The sequence below is a fragment of the Rhamphochromis longiceps genome, linkage group LG9, assembly GCF_057381845.1.
Source record: "Rhamphochromis longiceps isolate RC_006_pf linkage group LG9, R_longiceps_female_GT1.1, whole genome shotgun sequence".
NCBI classification, from domain to species: domain Eukaryota; kingdom Metazoa; phylum Chordata; class Actinopteri; order Cichliformes; family Cichlidae; genus Rhamphochromis; species Rhamphochromis longiceps.
The window spans coordinates 10,666,319-10,693,665 of NC_140565.1; the positions used below are offsets into that span (position 1 = coordinate 10,666,319).

Here is a 27,347-nt window from a genome sequence, read left to right on the forward strand (position 1 = left end):
GCCGTGAATTCGGATGGGAAGATTCATTCTCTCTTCCACTACGAAGAGAGTCACACATTCGGCCTAAGGTGGGATTCATTATTTTTTTCATATTACTTAACATCAGTGGGGAAGTAGACGATATCAGATTATCACCTGGTGACTGCACACACACTTCAGCCTCTGGCAATAGGAGACTGGCATGGTGACGTAATCGGCCTTAAAATGCGGCCTTTAAGGCTGCAGACCCTGAATTGGGATACAGCCTCTGAATCGCTGCATCTTGTAGCTGTGTCGTCTTAAATTGGTCATGTGATTTTGACGCGCCGGCGCGTCCGGCAACCCCAGAGGTTTAACTTAATATTTAAGTGTCTCTTGGTTTTAGACTAGTTGTTTAGTCTAATTTGATGTTTTAAACCAGAAAAGGAAGAAGAGGGCTTAGAATTACAGGTAAGAACTGCTCAGTGGTATGTGATAAACTGTAAATGTAAAGCTTACAGGTCAGTCCTCATGTTTTTAAATCAGATTTTGAGTCTATACATGGCACATTATGCTTTTGCATGTTGTGAAATGTGCTGCAAAACAAACTGAGGTAAACTAACTGGTTTACTGTGATGGATTTAAAGTGCGTGTGACTGGTGCGCAGTGGCTGTGGTGCTCACGGTCAGAGTTCAGTCACAAAGAGGGTAACAGAGATGAATTTAAAGTTAAGGTGATGGTGCTTAGATTCATTCACAGACTGAAACCTTCACACCAACTTTATCCTGTGTCTCTTAGTTTTAGACTAGTTGTTTAGTCTATTTTGATGTTTTAAACCATATCACAGGGTTTTTACTTCACCATTTACGGGGTTTTAACAAGCAAACAAAAGACAGATCGTGATGTTTGAAAATGTTTTGGAAATATTCTTTAAAGATTAGATGTAAAATACGCAGAGGACAAATTCAATTGGTTTATTAGTTTATTACATAAGTTGAAAAAAAGTTAAACAAGTAAATAAAGAAACAACGTAAAAGAAAAGTAAACAAAACAAATCGGTAAATAAAGGAAAATGGTAATAAGAAGGGAAAAAAAAAGAAAAGAGAAAACCCCAACAATCCCCTCTGAGCAAGCACTAGGCGACAGTGGGGAAGAAAAACTGCCTTTAAACGGGCAGAAACTTCCGGCAGAACCAGGCTCACGAGGGGCAGTCAACTGCCGGGACTGGTTGGGGTGAAAAAAGATGAAGGAGAGAGGGAAGAAGTGTTAGGAGAGAAGGGGAGAGGAGAGGTGAAAATTAAGATGGAACAGAGGTGGAGGGAGACGAGGTGACGTCAGCAGTAGAAAAAATAGAAAAAGTAGAAAGAGCAGGAGTGTCCCTCCTCCAGAAGAAGCGGAAACGTTTTTTCTTCTTTTCCATGAGCTTTTCCACGACCACTTTTTTCTCTAGGATGAGGGTTCTCAACTGATCGGTTGTTTCTTCAACTTCCTTCTCAAGTTTCTGGCATCTTTGCTCCATTTCTTTTAATAGATTGCACTTGTCTGTATTTTGCTGTTGTTTTTCCTTGTGCATCTTTTCTAACTGCTCATTTCTTCTTGTGATTTCTTGAAGCTTACGCTGCAGGTCTTCATTTATTTTCTCTTGTTGCTGCTTTTGTGCAAGCATTTCAGCGTTTTCACACTTCAAGTTGTCTGAGTTCAACAACATCTCATTAATGACCTCTGAGTGTTTTTTCGCCATTTCATTGATCCTACGCTGCATCTTTGAACATCGTTTTTCCAATACTTCTCCTTCCAGTTCAGGTGTTCTGTCCTTCATTGTATTAATTTGTTCAGTTGTAGATTTCTTCTCTCCAAGTCCTGGAGAATACGTTTTTTTTCTTTTTCCTGTTGCTCTTTCTCTTGAAGAAGCTCTTTATTTTTGCACTCTGTTTCATCCAGCCTGACTGGATTTGGATTTATTGAAGAAGGACCACCAAAATCTTTGTTCTATTTGGTGTACATGTTAAGAGTTGCTGGACTAACAGTTGGTTTGATTTGCTTCAGAGAATCCTCAAAGTCTTTTATCTTAATGTTGCGCACCTCAGCAGCAGCTATAACACGGACTTGTTCTGGTGCCAACTCTCTTATTGGGCCAAGTGCAGCATCTTTGGCTAATGCTGTCAAATCGCTCCCTGAATATCCTTCAGTCACTTTTGCAAGACAGGACAGTTCGTCTTGGCTCAGTGGACTCCCGTGCGTTCCCAAAAGATTTTTCAGCAGCGTAAATCTTGTCTTCTCATCGGGTAAGGTCACATATACTCTTTTTGCAAAGCGCCTTAATATTGCTTCATCGAGCTCCTGGGGCCTGTTCGTTGCTCCCATTACAAGTACTCTGTCATCCTTTCCTGACTGCAACCCGTCAAACTCAATGAGGAACTCAGTTTTTAAACGGCGAGAGGCGTCGTGCTCCCCCTCCCTCCTTTGACAGAGCAAGCCGTCCACTTCATCGATGAAGATTACTGAGGGCTGTCTCTCTCTTGCAACTGCAAAGAGTGCTCGTACGAGCTTCTCGCCTTCTCCCACATATTTGGAGGTCAAACTAGCAGCACTGATGTTGAAGAATGTTGCATTAGACTCTGCAGCAACTGCTTTGGCGAGCATGGTCTTCCCATTTCCTGGTGGGCCAAATAAAAGCAAGCCACGTGCAGGAGCTCTCAGACCAGTAAAGAGATCAGGTCTTAAGGCAGGAAGGATGACAATTTCTTGAAGTGCTTGCTTTGCCAGATCCTGCCCTGCGATGTCATCAAATGACACAGTCGCTCCACTGTATACAATTTCATTTGTAATTAAGCTGACCAGTTTACTGTCCACATTCTTTTTCATATCCCTCTTCGGGGGCTGTTTCACAGCTGCCGGTCTTCCATTCTGAGTTTTTCCCACCCGAGCGGTTTTCTTTGCATCAGTTATTCTTAATGGAGGTCTTACAGAAGTGGAGGGTCTGATGGTGGTGGAAACACCTGCGGGTTGACTTTTAGGAACTGACTTTGGCTTACTTGCAATTGTTTTGGTCGACATTTCTCTTGCGCGACTTCCCCCCTGTTCACAGTCATAACACGGTAAACTAGTCATAAACGAAAACGTTTAGGCTATTTATCGCATTTAAAGGTCTTTCTTTGGGACAACGTCACAGAACACAGAAACGTCACAGGGCTTTGGAGCGTGATGTTACAGAGGTTTACAAATACTTTCAAATATAGCTCTGGTCGAACGTTTGAAGGCTGCGAACAAACTGACTAAAACTTGCTGCTCCTGACCCCTATTTATAGAAAAACTTCAAAGGCTCAAAGGCATGTGCTTGTGACATCATCACATGTCCTTGTGACATCATCACATGTCCTTGTGACATCATCACTCTTCATGAATCAGATTGTCACATGACATTTTAGAATGGGGATGTTTTTTTTTAAACCGTTTTCAAATTTAACCCTCTGTGGTCCAGGGTATAATTGGCCGTTCTTGACTATTTTTGATTTTACCTCTATATTTCACCTTTAAAATATGTTTTTCTTGCCTTATTTGGCACCATTATTTTCAGCACAACCTCAAATATCTGAAATTTGAGTTATTGTTTTCATTTTGGTATACTATATTAGCACAGTTGATCTAAATTAATAACACAATAAATTGTGTGTGCATCTCCTGTTTTGTCATGGTTGTATGTCCCGGTTCGTGACAGGCTGCATGAGCTCATCTGGTGGGAGTGTAGTACTGTAGTATTTCAGGCATAAAAACGTGGTTTTCACAGACCTTGTCACAGGGTCTGAGTCTAAGATTCAAATTGTAAACACACAAACACTCAGGCTTGCTGCAAACCTTAGCTGATCCCCCGTGGGCTTAATTTACTGCCATTGTTTACGCACCATTGTAATTGCTTCTCTAGTTTGGCATTACACTTTAATTATGGAATGTAATTATATTTTGTCTATTTTTAGTTGTGGCATTGTGTTGTAATTAATGAAGGGCCTGCACACTCCAATATCAATTTACAATTTAAATTCTCCACAGCATGTTTAACTACATTATGTTGTGCCTTTCCAGAATCCCAGATTTACTTACACATCTCCCTTTATGATACATTAGTACTACATTTGACCTAAACCTTTTCCATCCTTTTTCCAAACTCTCATTCATTTTTTACCTGATAACCAAAAACTGTGATAGTGAAAGGCTGAAATATTTCTAGGGGTATGAGATTTCTGTGTGTTTTCTGTAGGTGAGCAGCTGCGAGAAGTTTGGCTACGGGGTGATGGTGACACAGGTGGCAGCAACTGCTCCGGGAGTTGTGGCTCTGCACAGTTCAGGTACTATTGCAGTTATTTGGACACAACAAACACTTGTCAGCTGTGATGCTTAAGGCTTATATTATAAGTTGTTGTTGTTGTTTTTGTGTTGTCGGTATAAAGGAGACTTAAGGCAGCTTAGGGAGAAATGTATTTGTCAAACCGTTTTTGTTTGGGTAAGAAAGAGTAAGAAGAGGCGTTCTTTTTTGATAAATGGATTCACATATCAGTTGTATACTGATACTAGGTTTATCCATATGCAAAAGGCTCCAGGAAATACCGTACTCTTGTCAAAAGAGGTCAAAAAATGAAGCTAGTGAACAAATATTTTAATCCTGCATTCTTTCTATTGGCTAGAAGGGGCGACTCAACTGGTTATGGGAAAAGAAGTCTGATTACTTATCAGCCCTTCGCTTATAACAGCACCGCTGCGTTCTGAAACCTATTCTCTCCTATGACTTTACCCACGCAAGAACAGTTCCCTGCTGTGTTGAGCAGCGCTGGCTGTGGAGCACTCATGTGTTCCATGATGTGACATATGTTTGTGCCATCGATAAAAAGGCAGACTGACAGAAAGAAGGATGACCTCAAAAAGTGATATAGTCCAGACAGAGCTTACAAATGATGGGCCATTTGCTAAACCTGCAGCACACACTGATTTCTATGTGAAAGAACCATTCTGTGAGAAAAACTCTACTGCTCATTTGATCTATGACCTCTGAAAAACAGTTCATGATTTCCATTACTATTCAATTATAAAAAAAAAAGTACATTCCCTGGGTTATACAGCACTGATATGCAAAGCTTAATTGTATATCTGTAACTCTAGAACTGCAGTATTTATAGTTTTCTTAGTTTAATATTTCAATTTCATATTCTTCTTCTAAGTATAAAATCCCTTTTGTTATATTTGTCTCGTTAATTTAACTGAAATACACTGAAAATTGCTCACAAATTAAGGTTTATGTGTCAATACAAATGCAGGTTTTATTGCTGGGAGCTTCCCGTGATGCACTGACTATTTCTTCTTCCATGACACTAATGTTTTGTCTTTGCTTCATCATTTATGTACTGTACTGTATCCCCAGTTTTCCAGCGAGGGCTGCGTACATTTTGATTGCATTAACGTTTTTATCCAGCCTTTATGTGCAAGCTTGAGCTGCAAAATTCAAATGTAGTTACTGACAGGCCAAAGTGCAACAGGGAAGAGATTAAATGGGATCAAAGGGAGTGGCATTATAAATTCCTTCCTTCCTGAGATTCAAATCCTCCAATCAAAACGGTGCCAGCAATGCAAAGACAGATTTCTTTAAAGGATTGCACACAATAACAAAGTCAGTCGTTTATTTATTAAAGCACTGTTAATAATTTTAGTTGCTGCTATTTCAAATAAATGTTTGGTACAACAAATTTCTCCGTGTTCTGTCTCAGGCTTTATTCGGCCCTGGTACTAGAGCTATGGTCTGTTCTTGAGTGCAGCAGTGACGACATCAGAGTGGTCCGTCCCAAACCAACTCCCATTGACCCCACAGATAGGAGTTGCATTAAGGTATTGTATGTATGTGCGTGCGTGTGTGTGTGAGAGAGAGAGGGAGAAGGAGAAACTTCCTGGAGCCCACAATGCCCCAATTTTTAGATATCTACATAATAGTACAGACACAGATCTCTTAGAAGTTTTGCTTTTCCATCATGTTTTTAGCTCACTGGTTACAAAGGTGTTTAAATTGATTAAAATTAAATTGATTCCAATTATTATTAACCCAGGACTCAGAATAGTGGTCCATGTGTTGCTGTGATACCAGCAGCCATGTAGAAAATTCACTTGTGAATATTCATATTTAAGAAACTGGCAATAGTGATTTTGTTAACAAGAAAGGCTTTTTGCTGATTGGTTTATGGGTGTCTGGGCAAATAAGCCTTACTTTCATAAGACTGCATTTTTAGTTATGTTTTTGGCAGAATTTCTCTCAGGAAAGCTTCAACAAGCTCCAGCGTGAGCCTGTCTGTGTGTGTCTGATGCTTGGCCTCTGACAGCAGCCAAGTCATCTCTCTCAGAGAGACTAGCCAAGTGAATACGGACAGCCAGTGATGTGTAAACTGTGTCCTGCCACAGGCGACTTTAAAGTCTGCCTTATCAGTGGGTTATACATATATGCTGAGGTCAAAGGAAAACTAAATATACACACACCAGCACTTTGGTGAATTAACTCGAGTCTTTGCTTTAATCTGTGCTAAGTACAGTAGGAGGTTTGGTAGTACATATGAAGATAAGTTCAAACATGCACAGAAACATCAGAAGACACATGAAAGTATAGATATTTCTATTTTAGAAAAAAAAATCCATCGTATCTTGTTTTTTTCTTTACGTTTCTTTGAAGCTGTTTAATATAATCTAAGTTGTAGCTCGTTTGTGCAAGTGTCTCTCTTTTTTTCCTTTGATGCTTTTGATGATATGTTTTCCCTGTTCTACCAGACCCAGTGAAAAATGCAGGGAGCTTTCCTGTAGTTTAATATTCTTCAGGCTGCAATAGGTTTCTGCTCAACCACTCTGCTCAGAATATATGTCTTATTCAGTTTTGAGAGTGTGGTAAACCATGTTTTATCTTTGCAATCATAAATTCTTTTTACATTTTGTTTTGCTTTGAATACTACAGATATTATTTGTCATATTATCGGTAGTGTTTGTAGTTGAATAGTGTTATATTATTATTATGTGTTAGGATTTGATCAATCCATGACGTGCACAAATGCATTCACAATGGTCTTTAAAAGCAAATACATTTTTTCTCTCTAACAGCTGCTGTATTTACTTTCCTCTTCAGTCCTTCCTGTACTTGGTCAACCTCCTCTCCTCTTCCCAGTCGGTGTGGCAACTGCTGGGCCGACAGTCTTTGGCCAACAAAAGCGAATACACCCTGAGGGAGATGCCAACCTCCATACCTGTAAGTGTTTTTCTTCTTCTTCTTTTCCACACACTGCAGTTTTTTTTTGTCATCCATCTGAGGGCATGTTTGCACTTTTTATTTGGCCTCCAAACACCACCCACCCATTTGTTTTACTTCAAACGCATTCAAATAAACCCTCTCACACTGAGACTGATATACGTTCTCCACCTTACCCATTGTAAATTTCCACACAGTTTTCGTTTTGCACCCTATCCGGTGCATTCTTGTTCAAAGCCTCTCATTTTACTCCACAGGATTTGATTGACAGACTGATTGCCGTGAATTCGGATGGGAAGATTCATTCTCTCTTCCACTACGAAGAGAGTCACACATTCGGCCTAAGGTGGGATTCATTATTTTTTTCATATTACTTAACATCAGTGGGGAAGTAGACGATATCAGATTATCACCTGGTGACTGCACACACACTTCAGCCTCTGGCAATAGGAGACTGGCATGGTGACGTAATCGGCCTTAAAATGCGGCCTTTAAGGCTGCAGACCCTGAATTGGGATACAGCCTCTGAATCGCTGCATCTTGTAGCTGTGTCGTCTTAAATTGGTCATGTGATTTTGACGCGCCGGCGCGTCCGGCAACCCCAGAGGTTTAACTTAATATTTAAGTGTCTCTTGGTTTTAGACTAGTTGTTTAGTCTAATTTGATGTTTTAAACCAGAAAAGGAAGAAGAGGGCTTAGAATTACAGGTAAGAACCTCAGTGGTATGTGATAAACTGTAAATGTAAAGCTTACAGGTCAGTCCTCATGTTTTTAAATTAGATTTTGAGTCTGTACATGGCACATTATGCTTTTGCATGTTGTGAAATGTGCTGCAAAACAAACTGAGGTAAACTAACTGGTTTACTGTGATGGATTTAAAGTGTGTGTGACTGGTGCGCAGTGGCTGTGGTGCTCACGGTCAGAGTTCAGTCACAAAGAGGGTAACAGAGATGAATTTAAAGTTAAGGTGATGGTGCTTAGATTCATTCACAGACTGAAACCTTCACACCAACTTTATCCTGTGTCTCTTAGTTTTAGACTAGTTGTTTAGTCTATTTTGATGTTTTAAACCATATCACAGGGTTTTTACTCCACCATTTACGGGGTTTTAACAAGCAAACAAAAGACAGATCGTGATGTTTGAAAATGTTTTGGAAATATTCTTTAAAGATTAGATGTAAAATACGCAGAGGATAAATTCAATTGGTTTATTAGTTTATTACATAAGTTGAAAAAAAGTTAAACAAGTAAATAAAGAAACAACATAAAAGAAAAGTAAACAAAACAAATCGGTAAATAAAGGAAAATGGTAATAAGAAGGGAAAAAAAAAGAAAAGAGAAAACCCCAACAATCCCCTCTGAGCAAGCACTAGGCGACAGTGGGGAAGAAAAACTGCCTTTAAACGGGCAGAAACTTCCGGCAGAACCAGGCTCACGAGGGGCAGTCAACTGCCGGGACTGGTTGGGGTGAAAAAAGATGAAGGAGAGAGGGAAGAAGTGTTAGGAGAGAAGGGGAGAGGAGAGGTGAAAATTAAGATGGAACAGAGGTGGAGGGAGACGAGGTGACGTCAGCAGTAGAAAAAATAGAAAAAGTAGAAAAAGCAGGAGTGTCCCTCCTCCAGAAGAAGCGGAAACGTTTTTTCTTCTTTTCCATGAGCTTTTCCACGACCACTTTTTTCTCTAGGATGAGGGTTCTCAACTGATCGGTTGTTTCTTCAACTTCCTTCTCAAGTTTCTGGCATCTTTGCTCCATTTCTTTTAATAGATTGCACTTGTCTGTATTTTGCTGTTGTTTTTCCTTGTGCATCTTTTCTAACTGCTCATTTCTTCTTGTGATTTCTTGAAGCTTACGCTGCAGGTCTTCATTTATTTTCTCTTGTTGCTGCTTTTGTGCAAGCATTTCAGCGTTTTCACACTTCAAGTTGTCTGAGTCCTGGAGAATACGTTTTTTTTCTTCTTCCTGTTGCTCTTTCTCTTGAAGAAGCTCTTTTTTTTTGCACTCTGTTTCATCCAGCCTGACTTTCAGCACTTCGTATTTTTTCTTTATGCCTTTGAGTTGGTCCTGCATTTGTGTGACCCCTTCCTTTTTCTGTCCGAGGATTTGTGCAGTTTGTTCCATAGCTTCATCAAGCGTTCCTTGGAGCGCCTGATTCTTTTGCTCCATGTTTTGGAGATCCCTTTGCATCTCCCCAATAGTAGCATTCGCGCGTTGAAGCTGGGCAGACGTTTCTTTTAATTCAGCACTCTTTGTCTTGTTTTCCTTCATCAGGAACAAAATCTTCTGTCGTGCTTCACCAAACTTTCCTTCCCAGGCCTCACTAATAATTTTTGTGTAAGGCTGGCGTTGCTGTTGTTTTTCCAGCTCTTGATTTCGTGCTTCCAATTGTCTGCACTTCTCCTCCAGTTGAAGCTTCTCTTCTTCAATTTGTTTAATTTTTGCATGTAGGTCGGAGTTTTCCTGTAATGTCCTTTGGACTGATGAGGCACCAATGGATCGTGTCATATCAGGCTTCCCTCTTGAAGTGAGTGGCCGGCCAGACCTCGAAGGAGAGGCAGCAAGATTGTTTATTCTTTGTTGGCATTTTCGTGGATACATTTTTAATCCTGTGCACAGTGACTCTGAAGAGGTTTACAAATACTTTCAAATATAGCTCTGGTCGAACGTTTGAAGGCTGCGAACAAACTGACTAAAACTTGCTGCTCCTGACCCCTATTTATAGAAAAGGCTCAAAGGCATGTGCTTGTGACATCATCACATGTCCTTGTGACATCATCACATGTCCTTGTGACATCATCACTCTTCATGAATCAGATTGTCACATGACATTTTAGAATGCGCCCCCTGCCGCCATCACAGTAGGCCAGACAAAGGATACAGCTTCAGCTATGGTGGTACGTGTGTAGTCGGTTGCAATGTTAGATCTCACGATCGTGAAGGCAAGAAACTGGATTAATCTTTTAATCGTTTTCCATCCTGGCGGCAACGTGAGGGATCCCATGTATCCGATATCACCAAACAAAGACGCCAGGCATGGATTGCAGCGGTGAGACGAGCGGATATCGAGTTCCGTGCAATCCCCAGCTTTTTGTTGGTTTGCTCGCGGCATTTTCTCTCCGGTGAGTTCTAAAGTAATTCATATCACTATCCGATTGTTGAGTCTGACGTCACTAGCCGTGTCTGGGCCTAAACTCTGCTGCAGGTCCATATATCAAATGATCACTGTGGCATTACTGAGAGTTAAAACACTGTCTTAAGTCTTTCATCTTTAATAAAATTATCAGCGTTCTGCTCTACCAGGTGTAACAACTGAGTTAAACATCCAGGCATCCATGACAATGGAATTTATGACATATGAGTTAGAAGTTAGCAGCAAGTTAGCTCGCTAGCTTCTATCTAAATACAATATAGCATGTCCTGACTGCGGGGTTTTGGAAACAAATTAAAACGTACAGCTTTCTTATCACTTCCAACATAAATGAAGACAGAAAACTAAACAGCAGTGACAGTGGCTGCAAATTTTACCAGGGTTTTAGTCAAATGCCCCCCTGTGATTTTACCTGCACCCTGCGATTTGATTTTTAGTTATTTTAACAGCAAACTGAAGAAAAGCCTTGACTCCGTTGCTCCACTCACCACCAAAAAGATTAACGTAAAACATGCATCACCCTGGAGAAACGAAGAAGTCAAAAAACTCAAAAGAAATTGCAGGGCAGCAGAAAGGAGATGGAGGAAAAATAAAAATAATATCAACCATCAAATATTTTCCGAGCAATTTAAAATGTACAATAATACATTAAGGAAGTCAAGAAATTCATACTTCGCCAAAATAATCAGTATTAACAAAAATAATCCCAAGGTCCTCTTTTCCACCATAGATCATTTATTTAACCCTGATTTTAACAGCTCCCAAAGAACCCCCACAGACTCGCTCTGTGAGCAGTTTGCAGACCACTTCAGGGGAAAGATCAGCGCCATCAGATCTGATATTTTATCTAATCGCGATATGATTGTAAACACATCTGAGGGCTCGATTGTACCTGAGGAGACACTGGACAGCTTTGTCCTGGTTAATGCTGAGAACTTTCAGAAGGTTTTCTCCACAGTGAGACCCACCACATGTCTTTTAGATCCAATCCCCTCTTCACTCTTTAAAACACTTTATGGATTTTTTGAGGCTGAGCTTTTATACATGATGAATTGCTCTCTTCAGTTGGGTGTCTTCCCTGCTGCCTTTAAAACGGCGGTGGTGAGGCCCCTTCTGAAGAAGAGCAATTTGGATTGTAATGATTTTAATAACTACAGACCTGTATCCAACTTACCATTTTTAAGTAAAGTCTTAGAAAAACTTGTTTTTACTCAGATTACTGATTTTCTCAATGATAGACAGATCCTGGAGATATTCCAGTCTGGATTTAGGGTGAACCACAGCACAGAGACGGCTCTCCTAAAGGTTTTAAATGATCTTAGATGTAACTGGGACGCCCAAAAGCTCTCAGTCCTGGTGCTGCTGGATCTAAGCGCAGCCTTTGATACAGTAGACCACGCTATTCTTTTAAACAGACTAAAACACATGGTGGGCCTCTCTGGTGCTGTACACAACTGGTTCACTTCCTATCTCTCTGACAGATCTTTTATGGTGAGTATGGATACATGCTCCTCTAAGATCCATAAAATGACATGTGGTGTGCCTCAAGGGTCGGTTCTAGGCCCTGTACTTTTTAATTTGTATATGTTGCCTCTCGGCAGTGTCATCAGGAGGCATGGAGTGAACTTCCACAGTTACGCTGATGACACGCAGCTGTACATCTCCGTGTCTCCTGATGACACCAGACCAATGGATGCCCTTTTTAACTGTATCTTGGATATAAGATCTTGGATGGCAGAAAACTTTTTACAGCTTAACCAGGACAAAACTGAAGTTTTAATTGTCGGTCCTGAAGCTCAGAGAGAGAAACTCTTGTCTAAATTAGAGGCATTTTCACTATGTCCTTCGCTACAAGTGAAAAACCTGGGTGTTATTTTTGACTCTGAGCTTGGTTTTATCCCACATGTTAAACATGTAACCAAAATTGGATTTTATCATCTAAAAAATATAGCCAGAGTCCGCCCTATTCTCTCTCGGGCCAACACGGAGATGCTGATGCATGCTTTTATTGCCAGTCGCATTGATTACTGTAATGCCCTGCTCTCTGGTCTTCCTAAGAAGAATATTTCAACTTTACAACTCTTGCAAAACTCGGCAGCTCGTGTGCTGACGAAGACCAGAGGGCGGGCCCACATTACACCGGTTTTAGAATCGCTGCATTGGCTCCCCGTGTGTTTCAGGATCGATTTTAAAGTTCTTTTATTGGTTTTTAAATGTCTTAATGGTCTTGGGCCTTCTTATCTCTCAGATCTGCTTTTACCATACGAACCCTCGCGGACCCTGAGGTCCTCTGGTACTGGCCTTTTGATTGTCCCTAAAGTCAGGACACATACTCACGGAGAGGCAGCTTTTCAGTGGTATGGTCCTCGTCTGTGGAACAGCCTGCCGGAGGAGCTCAGGGCCGCAGAGAACGTACATGTTTTTAAGAACAGGCTCAAGACCCACCTTTTTAATTTAGCTTTTACTTAGCGTTTATTTATTTTTTATGCTTATTTATTCTATCCTGTTATTCTATTATTAATTTAGGATTTACCTAATATTTTTTGATTTTATTCTTATTCATTTTTTAATCTTCTTACTCTATTTATATTTATATTTATATTGTATCCTGTTCTTATTTATTTTATCATTTTACCCTGTATATATCGTATTGCGTCATATCTCCAGTGTTTCCTCGGAGGGCGCTCTCTGCACCGGGGCTGTTATTGACCGTGGCTGCTGGTCTCTGGGGTCCTCTCAGCCTGGTTGGGGGGCTCCTTGGCCTCCCTCCGGCTGTGTGCCCAGCCCGGAGGCTGCGGTCTGTGACCGGCTCCCGGTGCAGACGGCTCTCTGTTATAATGTTTCCTCACTTGGCTCATGCGAGCCCAGCCCAATTTTTACTCTTTAAGTGTGCGCGTGTGTGTATGTGTGTGTGTGGGTGGGGGTGGGGGGATATATGTGTATTGAGAGTGTGGGGAGTGAGTTGGAGGGTGGGGTGGGCTGCTTTTAACTATGTAACGGTGTGTTCACACCGAACGCGATGGACGCGAATAGAGCGTCAGGTTTACATGTAAAGTCAATGGAAAGGCGCGATGACGCGCGATTGCGGGTCCCGCGAAAATTCGGAAGCAGATTTGCGTCGCGAAAACGCCAAAACGCGTGAAACGCGCGTCAGTGTAGCGCGTCAGGCGCGTTTGACGCGCGAATAAAACCACGCGCGTGAGTTTTTGTGTTGCACTTTGTGCATACGCGCGTTTCGCGTCTACCGCTCGAGTTGGAAAAATCTGAACTCCAGCGTCAAATCGCGCCGCGACAACCAATCAGGAGCCTGGTGACGTGGCTCTGACCTAGGTCAAAGGGGCAGATCCAGCCAAAGCCCTTCATTCTTCATTCAGTATGGAGGAAAAGCTGATCAGCGCCGTGGCTAACCACCCCGAGCTATATGATGCCAGCTCCTATTTCTACCGAGACAGGAATAAAAAGGACCTAGCTTGGAGACACATAAGTGAGGAGATCGGGCAACCTGGTAAGTTCATTCCTTCTTCTTTTTAATTTTCAGACTGACCCGATGAAGCCGTGCAAAAGCTAGCAAGCGCGCCTACTGTCCCGCGATTTTCCCACTGTTGTACAAATACCTTTCCGCTAACCAGATAATGCGTTTATTCAGAGGACATCTGCAGGAGAAAGTGGAAGAGCCTCAGGGACACATATAATAAGGAGAAGAGGTCAGAGAAGGAGAAGAGGAGTGGGTCTGCAGCAGGATCGGGGAGGAGATGGAAGTTCTTCGCGGTCATGGGGTTTCTGGACCCCTTCCTCACCCCGCGGGAGACCAGCGGAAATATGGTGCGGACCGTGGAGAACTTCTCCCCCGAGGACCAGGGACAGCCCGAAGAGGCAGCAGGGGAGTGTCAGTCAGAAGGTATGTTTACAATTAATTAATGTAGGCAGTTAATTTATGCGTGTTGTCATACAGGAATATATTTTGTTTATTAATAAACAGTATAAAGTAGTCCCGCTGTTCATCCGTCACTGCCTCGCCTTTTCGCTGATTTTTTTATTGCACCGTACAGCTTTCAACGATGCGCATTGCATTCTGCAGCCCAAATGACAAATCTCCTCCGTGTCGTGTCTCCTGCGCTTGCCAAACTTATCATGTTTGGTTTTGATAACCATCACTTCAAATAGAAAAAAACAGCACAAAAACACTCATAACTATGACCCTCATTCGGAAATAGACACCTGCACTGGGAGCAAAAAAGGCGCACAAAAGTGGCGCCGCAGACGGAGAAAAAGCGCGGCATAATACTTTTACGTTTTAAAATCGACAAAGGTTTGCACTTTGAGAATCAACTTGTGAGAACTGTGACTACTGTTCATGTGCTGCAATAAATGGGAGACCACTGTATATAATAATAAGTATATAATAATATAATATTCTCTATGACTATTGTCTTCAACCTGTTAACATTTAATATTGTCTTGATAGAGTCAAGTTATCATGCAGCAGAGTCCTCCCCTGTTGCTTCTCCTGACTCCCCAGTCCCTGGTCCCTCCACTCCTGCTGCTGCACCCACAGGTATGAACATCAAGCACTGATAGCTTTTTACTTGCTTGGATTCCCTTGTGATCACCTTTACTAAATATCTACAACCAATCTGTTCATATCCTGTTTTTTTTTCAATTTTGAAAATGACAATCTAGTAGCAGCCTTCTCATTTCTTTGTGGTGTTTTGTTCTGTTTTTTACAGGCCCACAGAGGAGGAGAGCTCGAAGGCGGTCGAGGGAAGGGTCCCAGGATGGTCCATCGGCGGTGGAGCTGGCTATCCTGGAGTCCCTAAAGAGGCCACGCCCGTCTGCAACAGAGTATTTCCTCCTCGGCCTTGTTCCTGCTCTGGAGAGCATGCCGCCTCAGACACGAGAATTCGTGAAATTCCAAATTCATAAATTAGTTTTTGACAACAGCACAGCTGTGCTAAATTTGGAAACATTGGACCCTAATGATCAGTAGTTTTCTGATGAGGCAGCAGCTCTCCAGGGCAGAAACAATGTTCTTATTCTTCTCCTCCTTCTCCCCTGAGGCTCTTCCACTCCAAGCTGGGTCCTTTTTATTCCTGTCTCTCTGTAAATAGTTAAATTTTATATATTTATGTTGAATCTTTTTATTACTGAATTTATATATTTTATCAAATAAACATTTATAATGACAAATGTCTCTGTTCTACTACACAGCAAATATTGGCACCCGACTTGACACAAGTAGAATTTATTTCATATTATACTAATGACAAAATATACTGATACAGTGGGATGCAAAAGTTTGGGCAACCTTGTTAATAGCCATCATTGTCCTGTACAAATCGTTATTTGTCACAATTTAAATTGTCAGTTAAATACATCATATAGGAGACACACACAGTGATATTTGAGAAGTGAAATGCAGTTCACTGGATTTACAGAAAGTGTGCAATAACTTTACACTAAATAAAGCAGGTGCATATATTGGCAACACATAAAAAGAGAAATAACATAAATATGTAGTGTATATCAATGTGTGTGTCTCCTATATGATATATGTAATTGACATTTTTTACTGTAACCGATTCATACAGGAAAATAATGACTATTAATAAGGTTGCTCAAACTTTTGCATCACACTGGTTATAGGAACATAGTGAAGACAAGTTACTTAAGAGAATAAAGAGAGGTTAGGTTATTTTGGAGTAGAGATCCATTTATTAAGAAAATTTTAAAAAGGAGAAAGTTCCCTTGTAGTTGTGGAACATGGATCCTGAGTTGGGGGGTGCCTTCGTCTGGACGTGCTTCCCATCCAGAGCTCCACAACAGAGGGGGAAGTTCCAGCGCTCCTGGAATCCCTCTGCGATGGACCGCCAGTCTTCAGTTGAAGGCACAGCCGTGAAATCGTCCACTAGACAGTCCCAGATGGCCGTCGCTACCTGGGGGATGATCTGGCTCACCATACCTATGACACCACAGCCATGCTATCATTCAACCACTGATAACAGCATAAATCGAATTAAATTAAATCGGGACTTGATGAGACCATCTGAGTATCACTAGAAATATTATAAACAGTACCAGTTTGCTATCGGTAAACACCGAGAGCATTCACTGTTAGCATAGCACATCCATGTTAGCAGTGTATAAACGATACACTGCTAACATGGATGTGCTATGCCATCAGTAAACGCCGACAGCATTCACTGTTAGCATAGCACATCCATGTTAGCAGTGTATAAACGATAGTTTATACACGCCGACAGCATTCACTGTTATAGCACATCCATGTTAGCAGTGTATACACGATACACTGCTAACATGGATGTGCTATGCCATCAGTAAACACCGACAGCATTCACTGTTAGCATAGCACATCCATGTTAGCAGTGTATAAATGGCTGGTTTAGCATATATTAGCACAGGTATCAATAAAGGACTACCGTATTGACCACTTTTACTAACCTCAGGCAGACGGACAGGCGCTCTGCAGGTGGGATTGAGCGCCTGTAATTGGTGTCTAGGCGGGCGATTCTGGGACCGACACGGGAAAGCAGGTCCTCAAACTGGCCGGGTGACAGACGATGATATCGCTGGAATCTGCCGTCATCCAGGCGCAGCTCCTGGAGCAAATGGTGAAACTCACCAAACTGCTCACGCGCCTGGAGGACCTGATGGACCCAGGTACGGCGAGGACGTCTTTTACGCTGCTGCTCTGCTCTCCACAGTACATAGAGAAGGGAGACTCTCTCTTCAAGCGCTAGCTCGATAGCTGCCATCTTGCAAAACCAGGTCTGGCACAACTCCCTCCCACATTCCTCCCACATTTCCGGTTCACGCGCGTCAAAATATGATATTTTGACGCGCGATGGATTTTTCTTGGACACGCGTTGAGACGCGAATGTACACGCGTCAAATTAGGGGCGTTTGGGGCGTTTTATTCGCGTCCATCGCGTTCGGTGTGAACACACCGTTAAGCACTTTGTGCTACATTTTTTCTGTATGAAAAGTGCTTTATAAATAAAGCTTGATTGATTGATTTGTAGGGTTACTGAAGTTGGGCTAGCTGGTATATAATGATGTGCTACGTGACCGCTAGTAACACAGCTATGTTAGCACAATATAAACACGCTAACTTTTTTTCCACTCGATAAAAGTTAACGTGAGTGTTCTCGGTGGTCAGGAACAAATGTAATCGCATGGCAGGATGCTGTAAAAGGACCAAACCAAAAGGCTTTTAGTGGGTTTTTTTTTCAATGCGCCGCGGTCATAGATAATGAGATAAAACATGCTAATGTGTGATGCTGCAGAACCACGTCATGTCGACTGAGTAGCTTTTGATTTGGCATTATTGCAGGCAAACCAGCATATGAAATGGATGTAACAAATCCAGACTGGGCACCAACACTGCACATGGGGCACGACGACAAACCTGTGTCAGACTCGGACCGGCACGCAAGGCGTATGCAACGGAAGCGAAAAAGAGCACCCATTGCAGGTAAACACCCCCCTCTGAAAACATACTAAATTGCTCTTATGGTACACTAATCCGCACATAACTTAAAGATGAATCACACACCTGTCATTGGAATATTGGTGTACATTAACCTTAAGTCTATGCACTATTTTTTATCTTACAGGCTTGATGATCGATGAAGGTCTGACAGAAGAACAACAACCATGTCATGGAGGCAGTGGACAGCAGTTGTGTTGGACAAGTGGAGGTTGACGTACCAGCTGCAAATGTGGACAGTGGTGATGGGAGTGACAGCGTCACGGAAGCTGAAGGGCAGACGAAGGACTGTGTGTGCAGTCAACAGGGCAGAGCAGAAATAAACCGGCTGTTGGAGGAGAACAGACTGCTTCGAGCACAGTTGCAAAAGACAGAGCTGAATGAAACTTTCTTAAAGGACGATACCGAAAAAGTAAGATATTACACTGGACTATATTGTTATGCTGTCTTAATGTCCCTCTTCAACACTGTCAAAGATTTCCTGCCAATACCGAAGAAACTGACAGGTTTCCAAATGCTCTTACTCACACTAATGCGTCTGAGACTTGATCTTCCAGTCCAGCATCTTTGTCATCTATTCCATGTGTCGCACAAAACACTGTCTTCTGTCTTCACCGATACCATTGATGTTTTGTATGCCCACTTAGGAGCACTGGTGCACTGGCCTGAGAGGCACTGTCTGCAGGCGACAATGCCTCCACAGTTTACTGAAACTTTTGGAAAACGAGTAGCAATCATTGTTGACTGTTTTGAGATTCGAACAGAAAGACCATCTAATTTAAAGGCACGCGCACAAACATACTCTCATTACAAGGGTACACAGACCATAAAATACCTCATCGGGATTACACCCCATGGAGCTATTTCTTTCATTTCCAGGGGATGGGGGGTCGTGCATAGAGCAGGGCGATATGGCCAAAAATATTTATCACGATATATATTTGAAAATTTGCGATAACGATATAACCGACGATATAATTGATGCGAGACAAAATACAACTCCACAACATTACTAGCGCAAAAAGACAACCTTCCATTTATTTTCACTTAAACAAGAAGCTGGTTTTTATGTACATTAAAGCTTTATAAAAATGTAACAGTGCAAATGCAAATTCCTTGCTGAAAGTTTAACCAAAAGGCATTTCCAGTAGAAATGGGCTGACATATCCTGAGCATAACCATGTATAATATCCACTGAAGTTAAAAAGAGGTGCTTTGCAACATTAAACTGCAGTGTGCAGTACGCATTTTTCGGACCATAAGGTGCACGGGATTATAAGGCACATTAAGCGAAACAAAGCAGTCAGATAAATCAAACTTTATTAAACTCATTCTTCTTGCTTCCTCCACTTCTGTACCATTGATTCATTAATGTTGAATTCTCTGGCAGCTGCTCTATTCCCATGTTGTTGCAGTATATTAATGACTAACCTGGTATTGTGGATAGATTATCTCAGTTGTTCTCCTGACTGAAGTTTGGTCCGTTTACAGCATCCTGCCATGCGATTGCATTTGTCTCTAACCATGAAGAACCTTCACGTTAACTTTTATAAGTGGAAAAGTGTTAGTGTTCGTCCTCCAGCTTCACTGTTTATGTTATGCTAACATAGCTGTGTCGCTAGCGATCACGTAGCACATCATTATATACCAGCTAGCCCAACTTCAGTAACCCTACAAACGTCACTGCTGTTTAGTTTCCTGTCTTCATTTATGTTGGAAGTGATAGCAGAGCTGTACGTTTGATTTTTTTCAGAAATCTCTCAGTCAGAACATGCTATATCATGCTTAGGTAACTAGCGAAACTAGCGAGCTAACTTCCGCTAGCTTCCTGCTAACTTCTAACTCCATTAAATGTAATAACTTTTTGTTTTCATGGAAGTTAAACTTTATAGTTACACCTGGTAAAGCAGCAATGCTGATCGTTTTACTAAAGATGAAAGAATTTAGACAGTTTTTAACTCTCAGTGATGCTGCAGTGTTGTTTGACCTGAAGCATACGGAGTTTAGGACCCAGATTACTCCCAGATTTAAGAGCATCTTAGTCCGACAAATACGACAATTAACGACGACCGCTTTCATGTTCTGCAAAAAAATGTGCTTTGTCGTGTATCTGACAGACAAACACCAAACCAGTTCCACATCACGGAAGTTGCACCATTTTTACAAACCAATTCTGGTTCATCTGTTTCACTCAACAATCGGCCATGTGCGTATGAAAACAAAGGCACTGCGCATGCGCGTTTTACTCCCATTCTATCGCGATATTTCATTTTCCTATCGTTGCCTAACATTATACCGGTATTACCGTGAATGGTATAATATGGCCCAGCCCTAGTCGTGCATCAGATAAACACATCATAGAGAGATGTGGCATTCTTCAAAAGCTGTTACCAGGGGACGTAGTATTGGCTGACAGAGGCTTTGACATCAGAGATGCTGTAGGAATGATGTGTGCGGAGGTCAAGATTCCAGCTTTCACAAAAGGCTACTGTCAACTTGATGCAAGGGACGTTGAACAAACGAGAGCAATTGCCCACCTGAGAATTCATGTTGAGCGAGTAATAGGTAGTTTGCGCAACAAGTTCAAAATGTTACACACAGTCTGATTACTCTTATCATGTGAGGCTGAAGACACAACACTTCTTGATAAGATCGTTAAGGTTTGCTGTGTTTTTGTTAATATGTGCCCCAGTGTTGTTGTCAAACCAGGGCCAAATGACACTTGCTCCTGTTGAGTATTCTTAAAGCTGTTCTTTTGGATGTACTGTACATTGTAAATAGTTGTACTTTGTGTGAAGTTGTTTTAATAAAACAAAAAAGAATAGTATATTTGTTTGTTTTTCTTTATTATAGATCTATTCACATGTACACAGCAATCACATAAAAATGAAATGCAAACTATTTACATCGCACCACACAGCTGTCATCAATCTTTAACCACAACATGAAACATTACAGGCTATTTAGAGCAGCACGTTGTTTCGAGAAGTATTTCCCAACAAGTTCAGGAAGGCACATTTTACGAAAGAAGTCTTGTGCTTTCTTTAAGCGCGGTTTCCAGAAATCCACAGCAGGGAAGACGCGAGTCACAGCAAGGTCTCTCTGTGTCCACACAACGAGGCCACAGTGGCTGGCGCCCGTAACAAAGACTCAGCGTCTCTGTTGTGTAAACACGCCAGTGATTGGGGTAATGTGGGTGACTGTGTAGTGTAGTTGGTGTAATAGTTTTCGACTCCACACAGTCACTGCTTTGCTGTGCTTCTGCAGCGTATCCAGTAATGGTGACAAATCCTCCAGCGTTGCAATAGGAAGCTGCTCTTAAGCGCAGAAAGAATTGTTTCCAGGGATTTCTATTTGTATCCAGCTTGGCGTGCAGGATCCTTTGTGTAATCTATGCTTACATATGTATTTTACACACAGACAATGTGAAAAATACAACACATTGCTATGGATTGATGCTGAAAGTGCTAATTGCACTAAAAAATTTAGCTGAAAAAAATAACACCAACTAAATAGATAAGCATGTCTGTTAACAAAAACCCCCAAACGCTTTACCCAACTGGGGTTTTTCAACTACCTCACTGACAGAATGAGCCCAGGTATTGCCAGTGCCACTGATGGAAATGAGCCACAGCAGCTCTTCAGCACCTACAAATGAGACCTGCCCACACCAACAAGCAAGAAGGGAGACCAGGTGGCGAGCATCGCCACACTTTCCAATCCAATAAACTACCATTGCAGTTAGTAGTAAGTGGTTGATTAGTGCAGCAACAACAAAAACACACTGAATGTCATTTTAAAATACACAAAATGTTTTATTTTACATTCTATCGAAGTTCCTGCTGGAAAGTGCTGTACTGTACAAGATGCTTCCCTCACCGCAAACTCAGGTTTACTGCTGGATAAATTTTATTTCCACATTAGTCAACTCAACAACCAAGACAGAGCACAATAGAGACAATAAGGGGGTGGCTGTAGCTCAGGCGGTAGAGCAGGTCATCTGCTGATCGGAAGATTGGTGGTTCGATTCCTGGCTTCCCCCAGTCTGCATGCCAAATATCCTTGGGCAAGATATTAACCCCAAATTGCTCTCCGATGCATCCATCGGAGTATGAATGTGTGTGAATGTTACTTAGAAAGCACCTAGAACAATGTGCTTGTGCGAATGGGTGTGAATGGGTGAATGCACAAGTTGTGTAAAGCGCTTTGAGTGCTCAGAAGAGTAGAAAAGCGCTATATAAGAACCAGTCCATTTACCAATATGTGCACTGGTCTAATGATGTTTATGGCTCCCAAAGTATCGAGTATTGAGGTCTATTGCACTGTTGACTATTTACAAAAGTATTGCACAAAAGGTATTGCACAGTGAGGTGAAGAGGCACTACAGCTTAGTTGTTCCCCCCTCCTTTGTCCTCCTGTTTCCCCTCCCTCTCCCCTCCAGAGAGGAGTTAAACAGTCTGATGGCGTGTGGGACAAAGGAGTTTTTAAGGCAAGGCAAGGCAAGGCAAGGCAAGTTTATTTGTATAGCACAATTCAACAACAAGGTGATTCAAAGTGCTTTACAGAGATATTAGAAACAAGAACAAATAAAAAGCATGATTTAAAATTGATTAAAACAAGCAAATAAACTAACTAACTAATTAACAAACAAACAAACAAACAAACAAAACAGTATATAAGTCTGTTAGTTCTTGTCTTGGGGAGAAGCAACCTGTCACTGAACAGACTCTTCTGGTTGTTAATGGCCGTGTGCAGAGGATGCCTGGCATTGTCCATAATGTCCATCAGTTTCTTTAGTGTCCTTTTCTCTGCCACTGTCACCAGGGTGTCCAGCTTCATGCCGACCACAGAGCTAGCCTTCCTGATCAGTTTTTCCAGCCTGGATGAGTCCTTCTTTGCTGTGCTGCTCCCCCAGCACACCACAGCATAGCACTTTAAGAATCTAAAAGATAACAAAATCTGATAGGTAAAAATAACATTTTGAACCAACTAGGTGGTTCCCAAAAATCTGGCGTGCTGTGAGTCCTTAAAAAAATTGAGGAAACCGGAAAAGTAGCAGGACTAAATAACTCTGTACAGCAGATGAACTGTATCTGGAAATCATGTCCTTAAGATGTAGAAAAATATAAAGAAAAGCAAAGACTTGAAGTACCTGAGAGATGCACTGGCCCTTTAATGGATCCATCTGCTGTTTGCTGAAGCCTCATCAGAAACGGTCTCAGTGGAAGGCTGTCAGGAAGCCATTTTTAGTGAAGAGAAACAGGGAGAAAAGGCTGAGGTATGGTAAATTACACGAGAACTGGACTATATCAGTGGCAACAGGTCTTACAGCATTATGAATTCATATTTGACATTTTTGGTTCAAATAATTGTTGATATGACTCCAACAGAGGGTGTTTACATCCATCTGTAAAACACGATGAAGGCTCTGCCAGTGGTGTTGGGAATCTTGAGAAAGCTGATGGAAATATGAACCAGATATTAAGATTTTCATTAATCATGCAGTCCCAGCTGAAAAGCATCTAGTTGGAAAAGGCATATTTTTATTCATTACGACAATGATCCCAAACACACGGTGAATACAATAAACGTATACCTAGATCAGTCATGGATTGGCCTCCCCAGAGCCCAGACCTCAACATTTATTAAAGCAGTGTGTTCCGGAAAGAGAGAGTCCAGGCTATGTTCGATAGTAAAGGTGGCCATACCAAATATTGACTTTCAAGTACATTTTTGCCTTATGTACTGTATTTCCATTTATGTTTGCACGTTTCAGTGAATTGCTCTGCCTATTTCCCATTTTCCCAGCAGAATATAACGAAATGAGGATGCCTCAAGACTTTTGCAATATTGTATCAGAAGGAGAAAAAAGGTGACAAATGTCCCAGTTCTTCGTGGTTAATCTTGTTAATGTTGCCTTCTGTTTTCTAATGGTTTCCTGCCAAAAACCCTAAAAAAGTGTTCTCCAACCTCGTGAATTGAAAACACTGGATTTGTTATAGAATAACTTCTAATTAGCTATTATTTCACAGAGGAAATAAGATAATCGATAAAAGAAAAAAAGACGTGAAAAGGAGACAATAAAAGAAGCCCCTTCCTTTCCCACATGTGCTAAACTTAGAGCCAAAGCCTCACCCTGCCGCTTTCCGCTTCATTAGAGCTGTTTAAACAAAACAAGTTTAAAATAGGGTTTCTATCTGAAACAGCACATGCAGTTAAAAGGCCAATGTGGAAAATAAATCCTTGTGATTATAGTTGAACAGGAAGCAGCACTTGCTCTGCCTTTCAGCCCCATTGAACAAGACGTCAGCAGCTCTATGGAGGTAGTTTAGTCTTTTTTACAAATTCAAAATTAAATATGCGAGCACTCAAAAATTAAGGTTCACTGAGAAATGTCCTCATTTTTTAAAAAGAAAGGCATATTCCTTGTTATTTAATACAACATTCAATTGATCAGAAATGTTAGAAATCATGGTAAATGGGCTCATCAATACAAAATCATGATTGTCTTTTTAATTGTATAACTTTGTAGACTACTTTTCCCAAACCATCACTCTAGTGCTCCACTGGCACCTCGTATTACTTAATGCAAGTAGTTTACAGGTGTTGTGTCGTGTCTTTCTACAGATGTAGAAAGGTCAGCTACTCAAGAGACCTTCCCCAAATCTCCCTCATCTTCATCTTCGTCAACGAGGCTCTGTCGGTGATCCTGCGCTCAGTCCACTCAGCTGTCAATCACACACTTGCTCAAGGAGGTCATCCTGGTGGACGACAACAGCGATGACGGTCAGTATAGATTAAATATTTTCTTCAGCTAATACCAAATAAGAAGAGTGGCTTTTTCGCCCTCTGATTAGAAGATGGTTTATAGTGAGTGAAACACAGAATTTCCATCTAAAATCCACTGAGTCATCAGCAGGATTTCTACTGAAAGCAACAAAATACACATCAAATTGTCATTCAGCATCCCAGAAATAATTATCTTATACAATAAGTGTCATGTAACCTGAATATAATTATATAATTAAGTTTTATATTATTATAAAACTGAAACTAGTGAATAACCTTTGCACTGTCCTCTTCCTGCTGTGACAAAACAAATTTCCCACGTGTGGGACTAATAAAGGTTATCTTATCTTATCTTATCTTATCTTATCTTATCTTATCTTATCTTATCTTATCTTATCTTATCTTAAAAAGGTGGCGCGGTCGTTGATGCTCAGGAAGCAGTAGACCCCCGTTGGTGTTGTTTAGAGTGAGTTGGAGCTTAAAACAGCACCGCAGGGAGCTGAGTGAGAACTTTTATGTCATCTCTCTATTTGCATGTGTGCTTCTGTATTTCTTTATTTATCAACTGTGTTGTTGTGGTGATGAATTTGTATGTTTTTTATGTTTGTTTTCAGCTTTTGATAGTGTAGCAGTGACAATAGTTGGCATACATTAGTGGTTATTTAGGATAGGATGAGCTAATAAGCCATCATGTCTTTGTATTTTGCTAGGAAAATGGGAAATAGATGCAGCAGTTTACTGAAACTTGCAAACATAAGATGCCAGATGCATCTCTCAGGTTGTGTGTCAGTTTTGTGTTATTTCTTAAGGACACAACTTTCAAATTCTGTTCGTCTGCTGTAGATGTTTTTATTTAAGCTGCCAGTTCTTTTGTCCTCTACTTGTTTAGTTTCTTGACATATGTCAAGTTTTTGGCTAATAGCTCTTTGGTAATCACCTTGCTGGTGTGTTATCGTTGTCATTTTTTGTGCAGGAAACAAATTGTGTATTTGTGACAAGCTGCTGGTAATGTGCCAGTAACGAATTTGTCCCTTGAGTTAGGTGCCTTTATTATGTGTGAATGATTCATAGGAACAAACAAATAAAGGACTGCACTGAAAATTATGATAAAATGATGTCCAAAGAAAAATTTGAAGGAGCTTCAGAAAGCCTGAAGAACGTGAAATAAATTACAGAATTAAAAGACAGTTCGGTTCCTTGGAAGCAAAATGTAAAGACAAAATGTTCACACATGGCTCTATGCAACTAAATAAGAGCTTTAGGATTGTCTGAAAGTATTTGTTTGGGTTTTTGCTCGTAATTATCTGCTCCACTCTATGTTCACCTGTTCCTTATTACCCGGCTGCTCTAAAGTGATTTCTGCCAATCTTTGTCAGCTCATCTGTGAGCTTGTTTCACTCATGCGCTCTGCAACAGTCCCTCATGTTATTCTCTGCTTCACAGGTTTTTTACTCATTTTCCACCCCTTGGGCTTTGTTCTCCCAATATCAGCTTTATTTAAATAAGCTTTCTTTATGGTGGTTTTGCTGATTTTCTGTATTCATTTGGAAAAGCTTACAAACCTAACACAAATAATTGGGGTATAACCCTCAATCTCATTGGGCCTGTTTGAGTGCACATATGTCAATGAACTTAAAAAGGGCTAGTATGTGCACTTTGCTAAAGAAATGCTTTGATTATATATATATACAGTGAGTATATTTTCATAGGTACAGTGGGGCAAAAAAGTATTTAGTCAACCACCGATTGTGCAAGTTCCCCCACCTAAAATGATGACAGAGGTCAGTAATTTGCACCAGAGGTACACTTCAACTGTGAGAGACAGAATGTGAAAAAAAAATCCATGAATTCACATGGTTGGATTTGTAAAGAATTTATTCGTAAATCAGGGTGGAAAATAAGTATTTGCTTGGTGTGCAAAAATCAACTGTGGGAGCAATCATCAGAAAATGGAAGACATACAAGACCACTGATAATCTCCCTCGATCTGGGGCTCCACGCAAGATCTCATCCCGTGGGGTCAAAATGATCATGAGAACGGTGAGCAAAGATCCCAGAACCACACGGGGGGACCTGGTGAATGACCTGCAGAGAGCTGGGACCAAAGTAACAAAGGTCACCATCAGTAACACACTACAACGGCAGGGAATCAAATCCCGCAGTGCCAGACGTGTTCCGCTGCTGAAGCCAGTGCATGTCCAGGCCCGTCTGAAGTTTGCCAGAGAGCACATGGATGATACAGCAGAGGATTGGGAGAATGTCATGTGGTCAGATGAAACCAAAGTAGAACTTTTTGGTATAAACTCAACTCGTTGTGTTTGGAGGAAGAAGAATACTGAGTTGCATCCCAAGAACACCATACCTACTGTGAAGCATGGGGGTGGAAACATCATGCTATGGGGCTGTTTTTCTGCCAAGGGGACAGGACGACTGATCCGTGTTAAGGACAGAATGAATGGGGCCATGTATCGTGAGATTTTGAGCCAAAACCTCCTTCCATCAGTGAGAACTTTGAAGATGAAACGAGGCTGGGTCTTCCAACATGACAATGATCCAAAACACACCACCCGGGCAACAAAGGAGTGGCTCCGTAAGAAGCATTTGAAAGTCCTGGAGTGGCCTAGCCAGTCTCCAGACCTCAACCCCATAGAAAATCTGTGGCGGGAGTTGAAAGTCCGTGTTG

The 27,347-nt window shown here is 41.3% G+C and overlaps 2 protein-coding genes, 1 long non-coding RNA gene and 1 pseudogene across 3 annotated transcripts; 3 read left to right on the forward strand and 1 right to left on the reverse strand.

Moving 5' to 3' along the window:
- Nucleotides 1-9,033: 9,033 nt before the first annotated feature.
- On the forward strand, nt 9,034-20,702 carry LOC146661711 (uncharacterized). The gene is made up of 3 exons (XM_085418223.1): nt 9,034-10,339; nt 17,720-17,860; nt 18,003-20,702. The coding sequence occupies exon 3, from the start codon at nt 18,048-18,050 to the stop codon at nt 18,831-18,833; it is 786 nt and encodes a 261-aa protein (XP_085274349.1). The 5' UTR covers nt 9,034-10,339; nt 17,720-17,860; nt 18,003-18,047; the 3' UTR covers nt 18,834-20,702.
- On the forward strand, nt 13,389-15,432 carry LOC146661712 (uncharacterized). Its single transcript, XM_085418226.1, has 4 exons — nt 13,389-13,873; nt 14,015-14,266; nt 14,834-14,923; nt 15,096-15,432. The coding sequence occupies exons 1-4, from the start codon at nt 13,744-13,746 to the stop codon at nt 15,353-15,355; spliced, it is 732 nt and encodes a 243-aa protein (XP_085274352.1). The 5' UTR covers nt 13,389-13,743; the 3' UTR covers nt 15,356-15,432.
- Nucleotides 20,703-21,669: 967 nt separating the features above from the next.
- LOC146661713 (uncharacterized) lies at nt 21,670-23,727 on the reverse strand. Its single transcript, XR_014913254.1, has 2 exons — nt 23,028-23,727; nt 21,670-22,817 (listed from the first exon to the last, which is right to left on the reverse strand). It is a non-coding gene; the product is annotated as an uncharacterized LOC146661713 (long non-coding RNA).
- Nucleotides 23,728-23,735: 8 nt separating this feature from the next.
- Nucleotides 23,736-27,347, forward strand: part of LOC146661714 (polypeptide N-acetylgalactosaminyltransferase 17-like) — a 29,700-nt pseudogene continuing 26,088 nt past the window's right edge.

What these genes read in the sequence shown, in the direction of transcription:
- LOC146661712 (XM_085418226.1), top strand. Translation starts at nt 13,744, where the DNA reads ATGGAGGAAAAGCTGATCAGCGCCGTGGCTAACCACCCCGAGCTATAT. An exon ending in AGGGGAGTGTCAGTCAGAAG is followed by an intron (nt 14,267 to 14,833) that starts GTATGTTTACAA and finishes TTGTCTTGATAG; the next exon opens with AGTCAAGTTATCATGCAGCA. An exon ending in TCCTGCTGCTGCACCCACAG is followed by an intron (nt 14,924 to 15,095) that starts GTATGAACATCA and finishes TGTTTTTTACAG; the next exon opens with GCCCACAGAGGAGGAGAGCT.
- LOC146661711 (XM_085418223.1), top strand. Translation starts at nt 18,048, where the DNA reads ATGGAGGCAGTGGACAGCAGTTGTGTTGGACAAGTGGAGGTTGACGTA.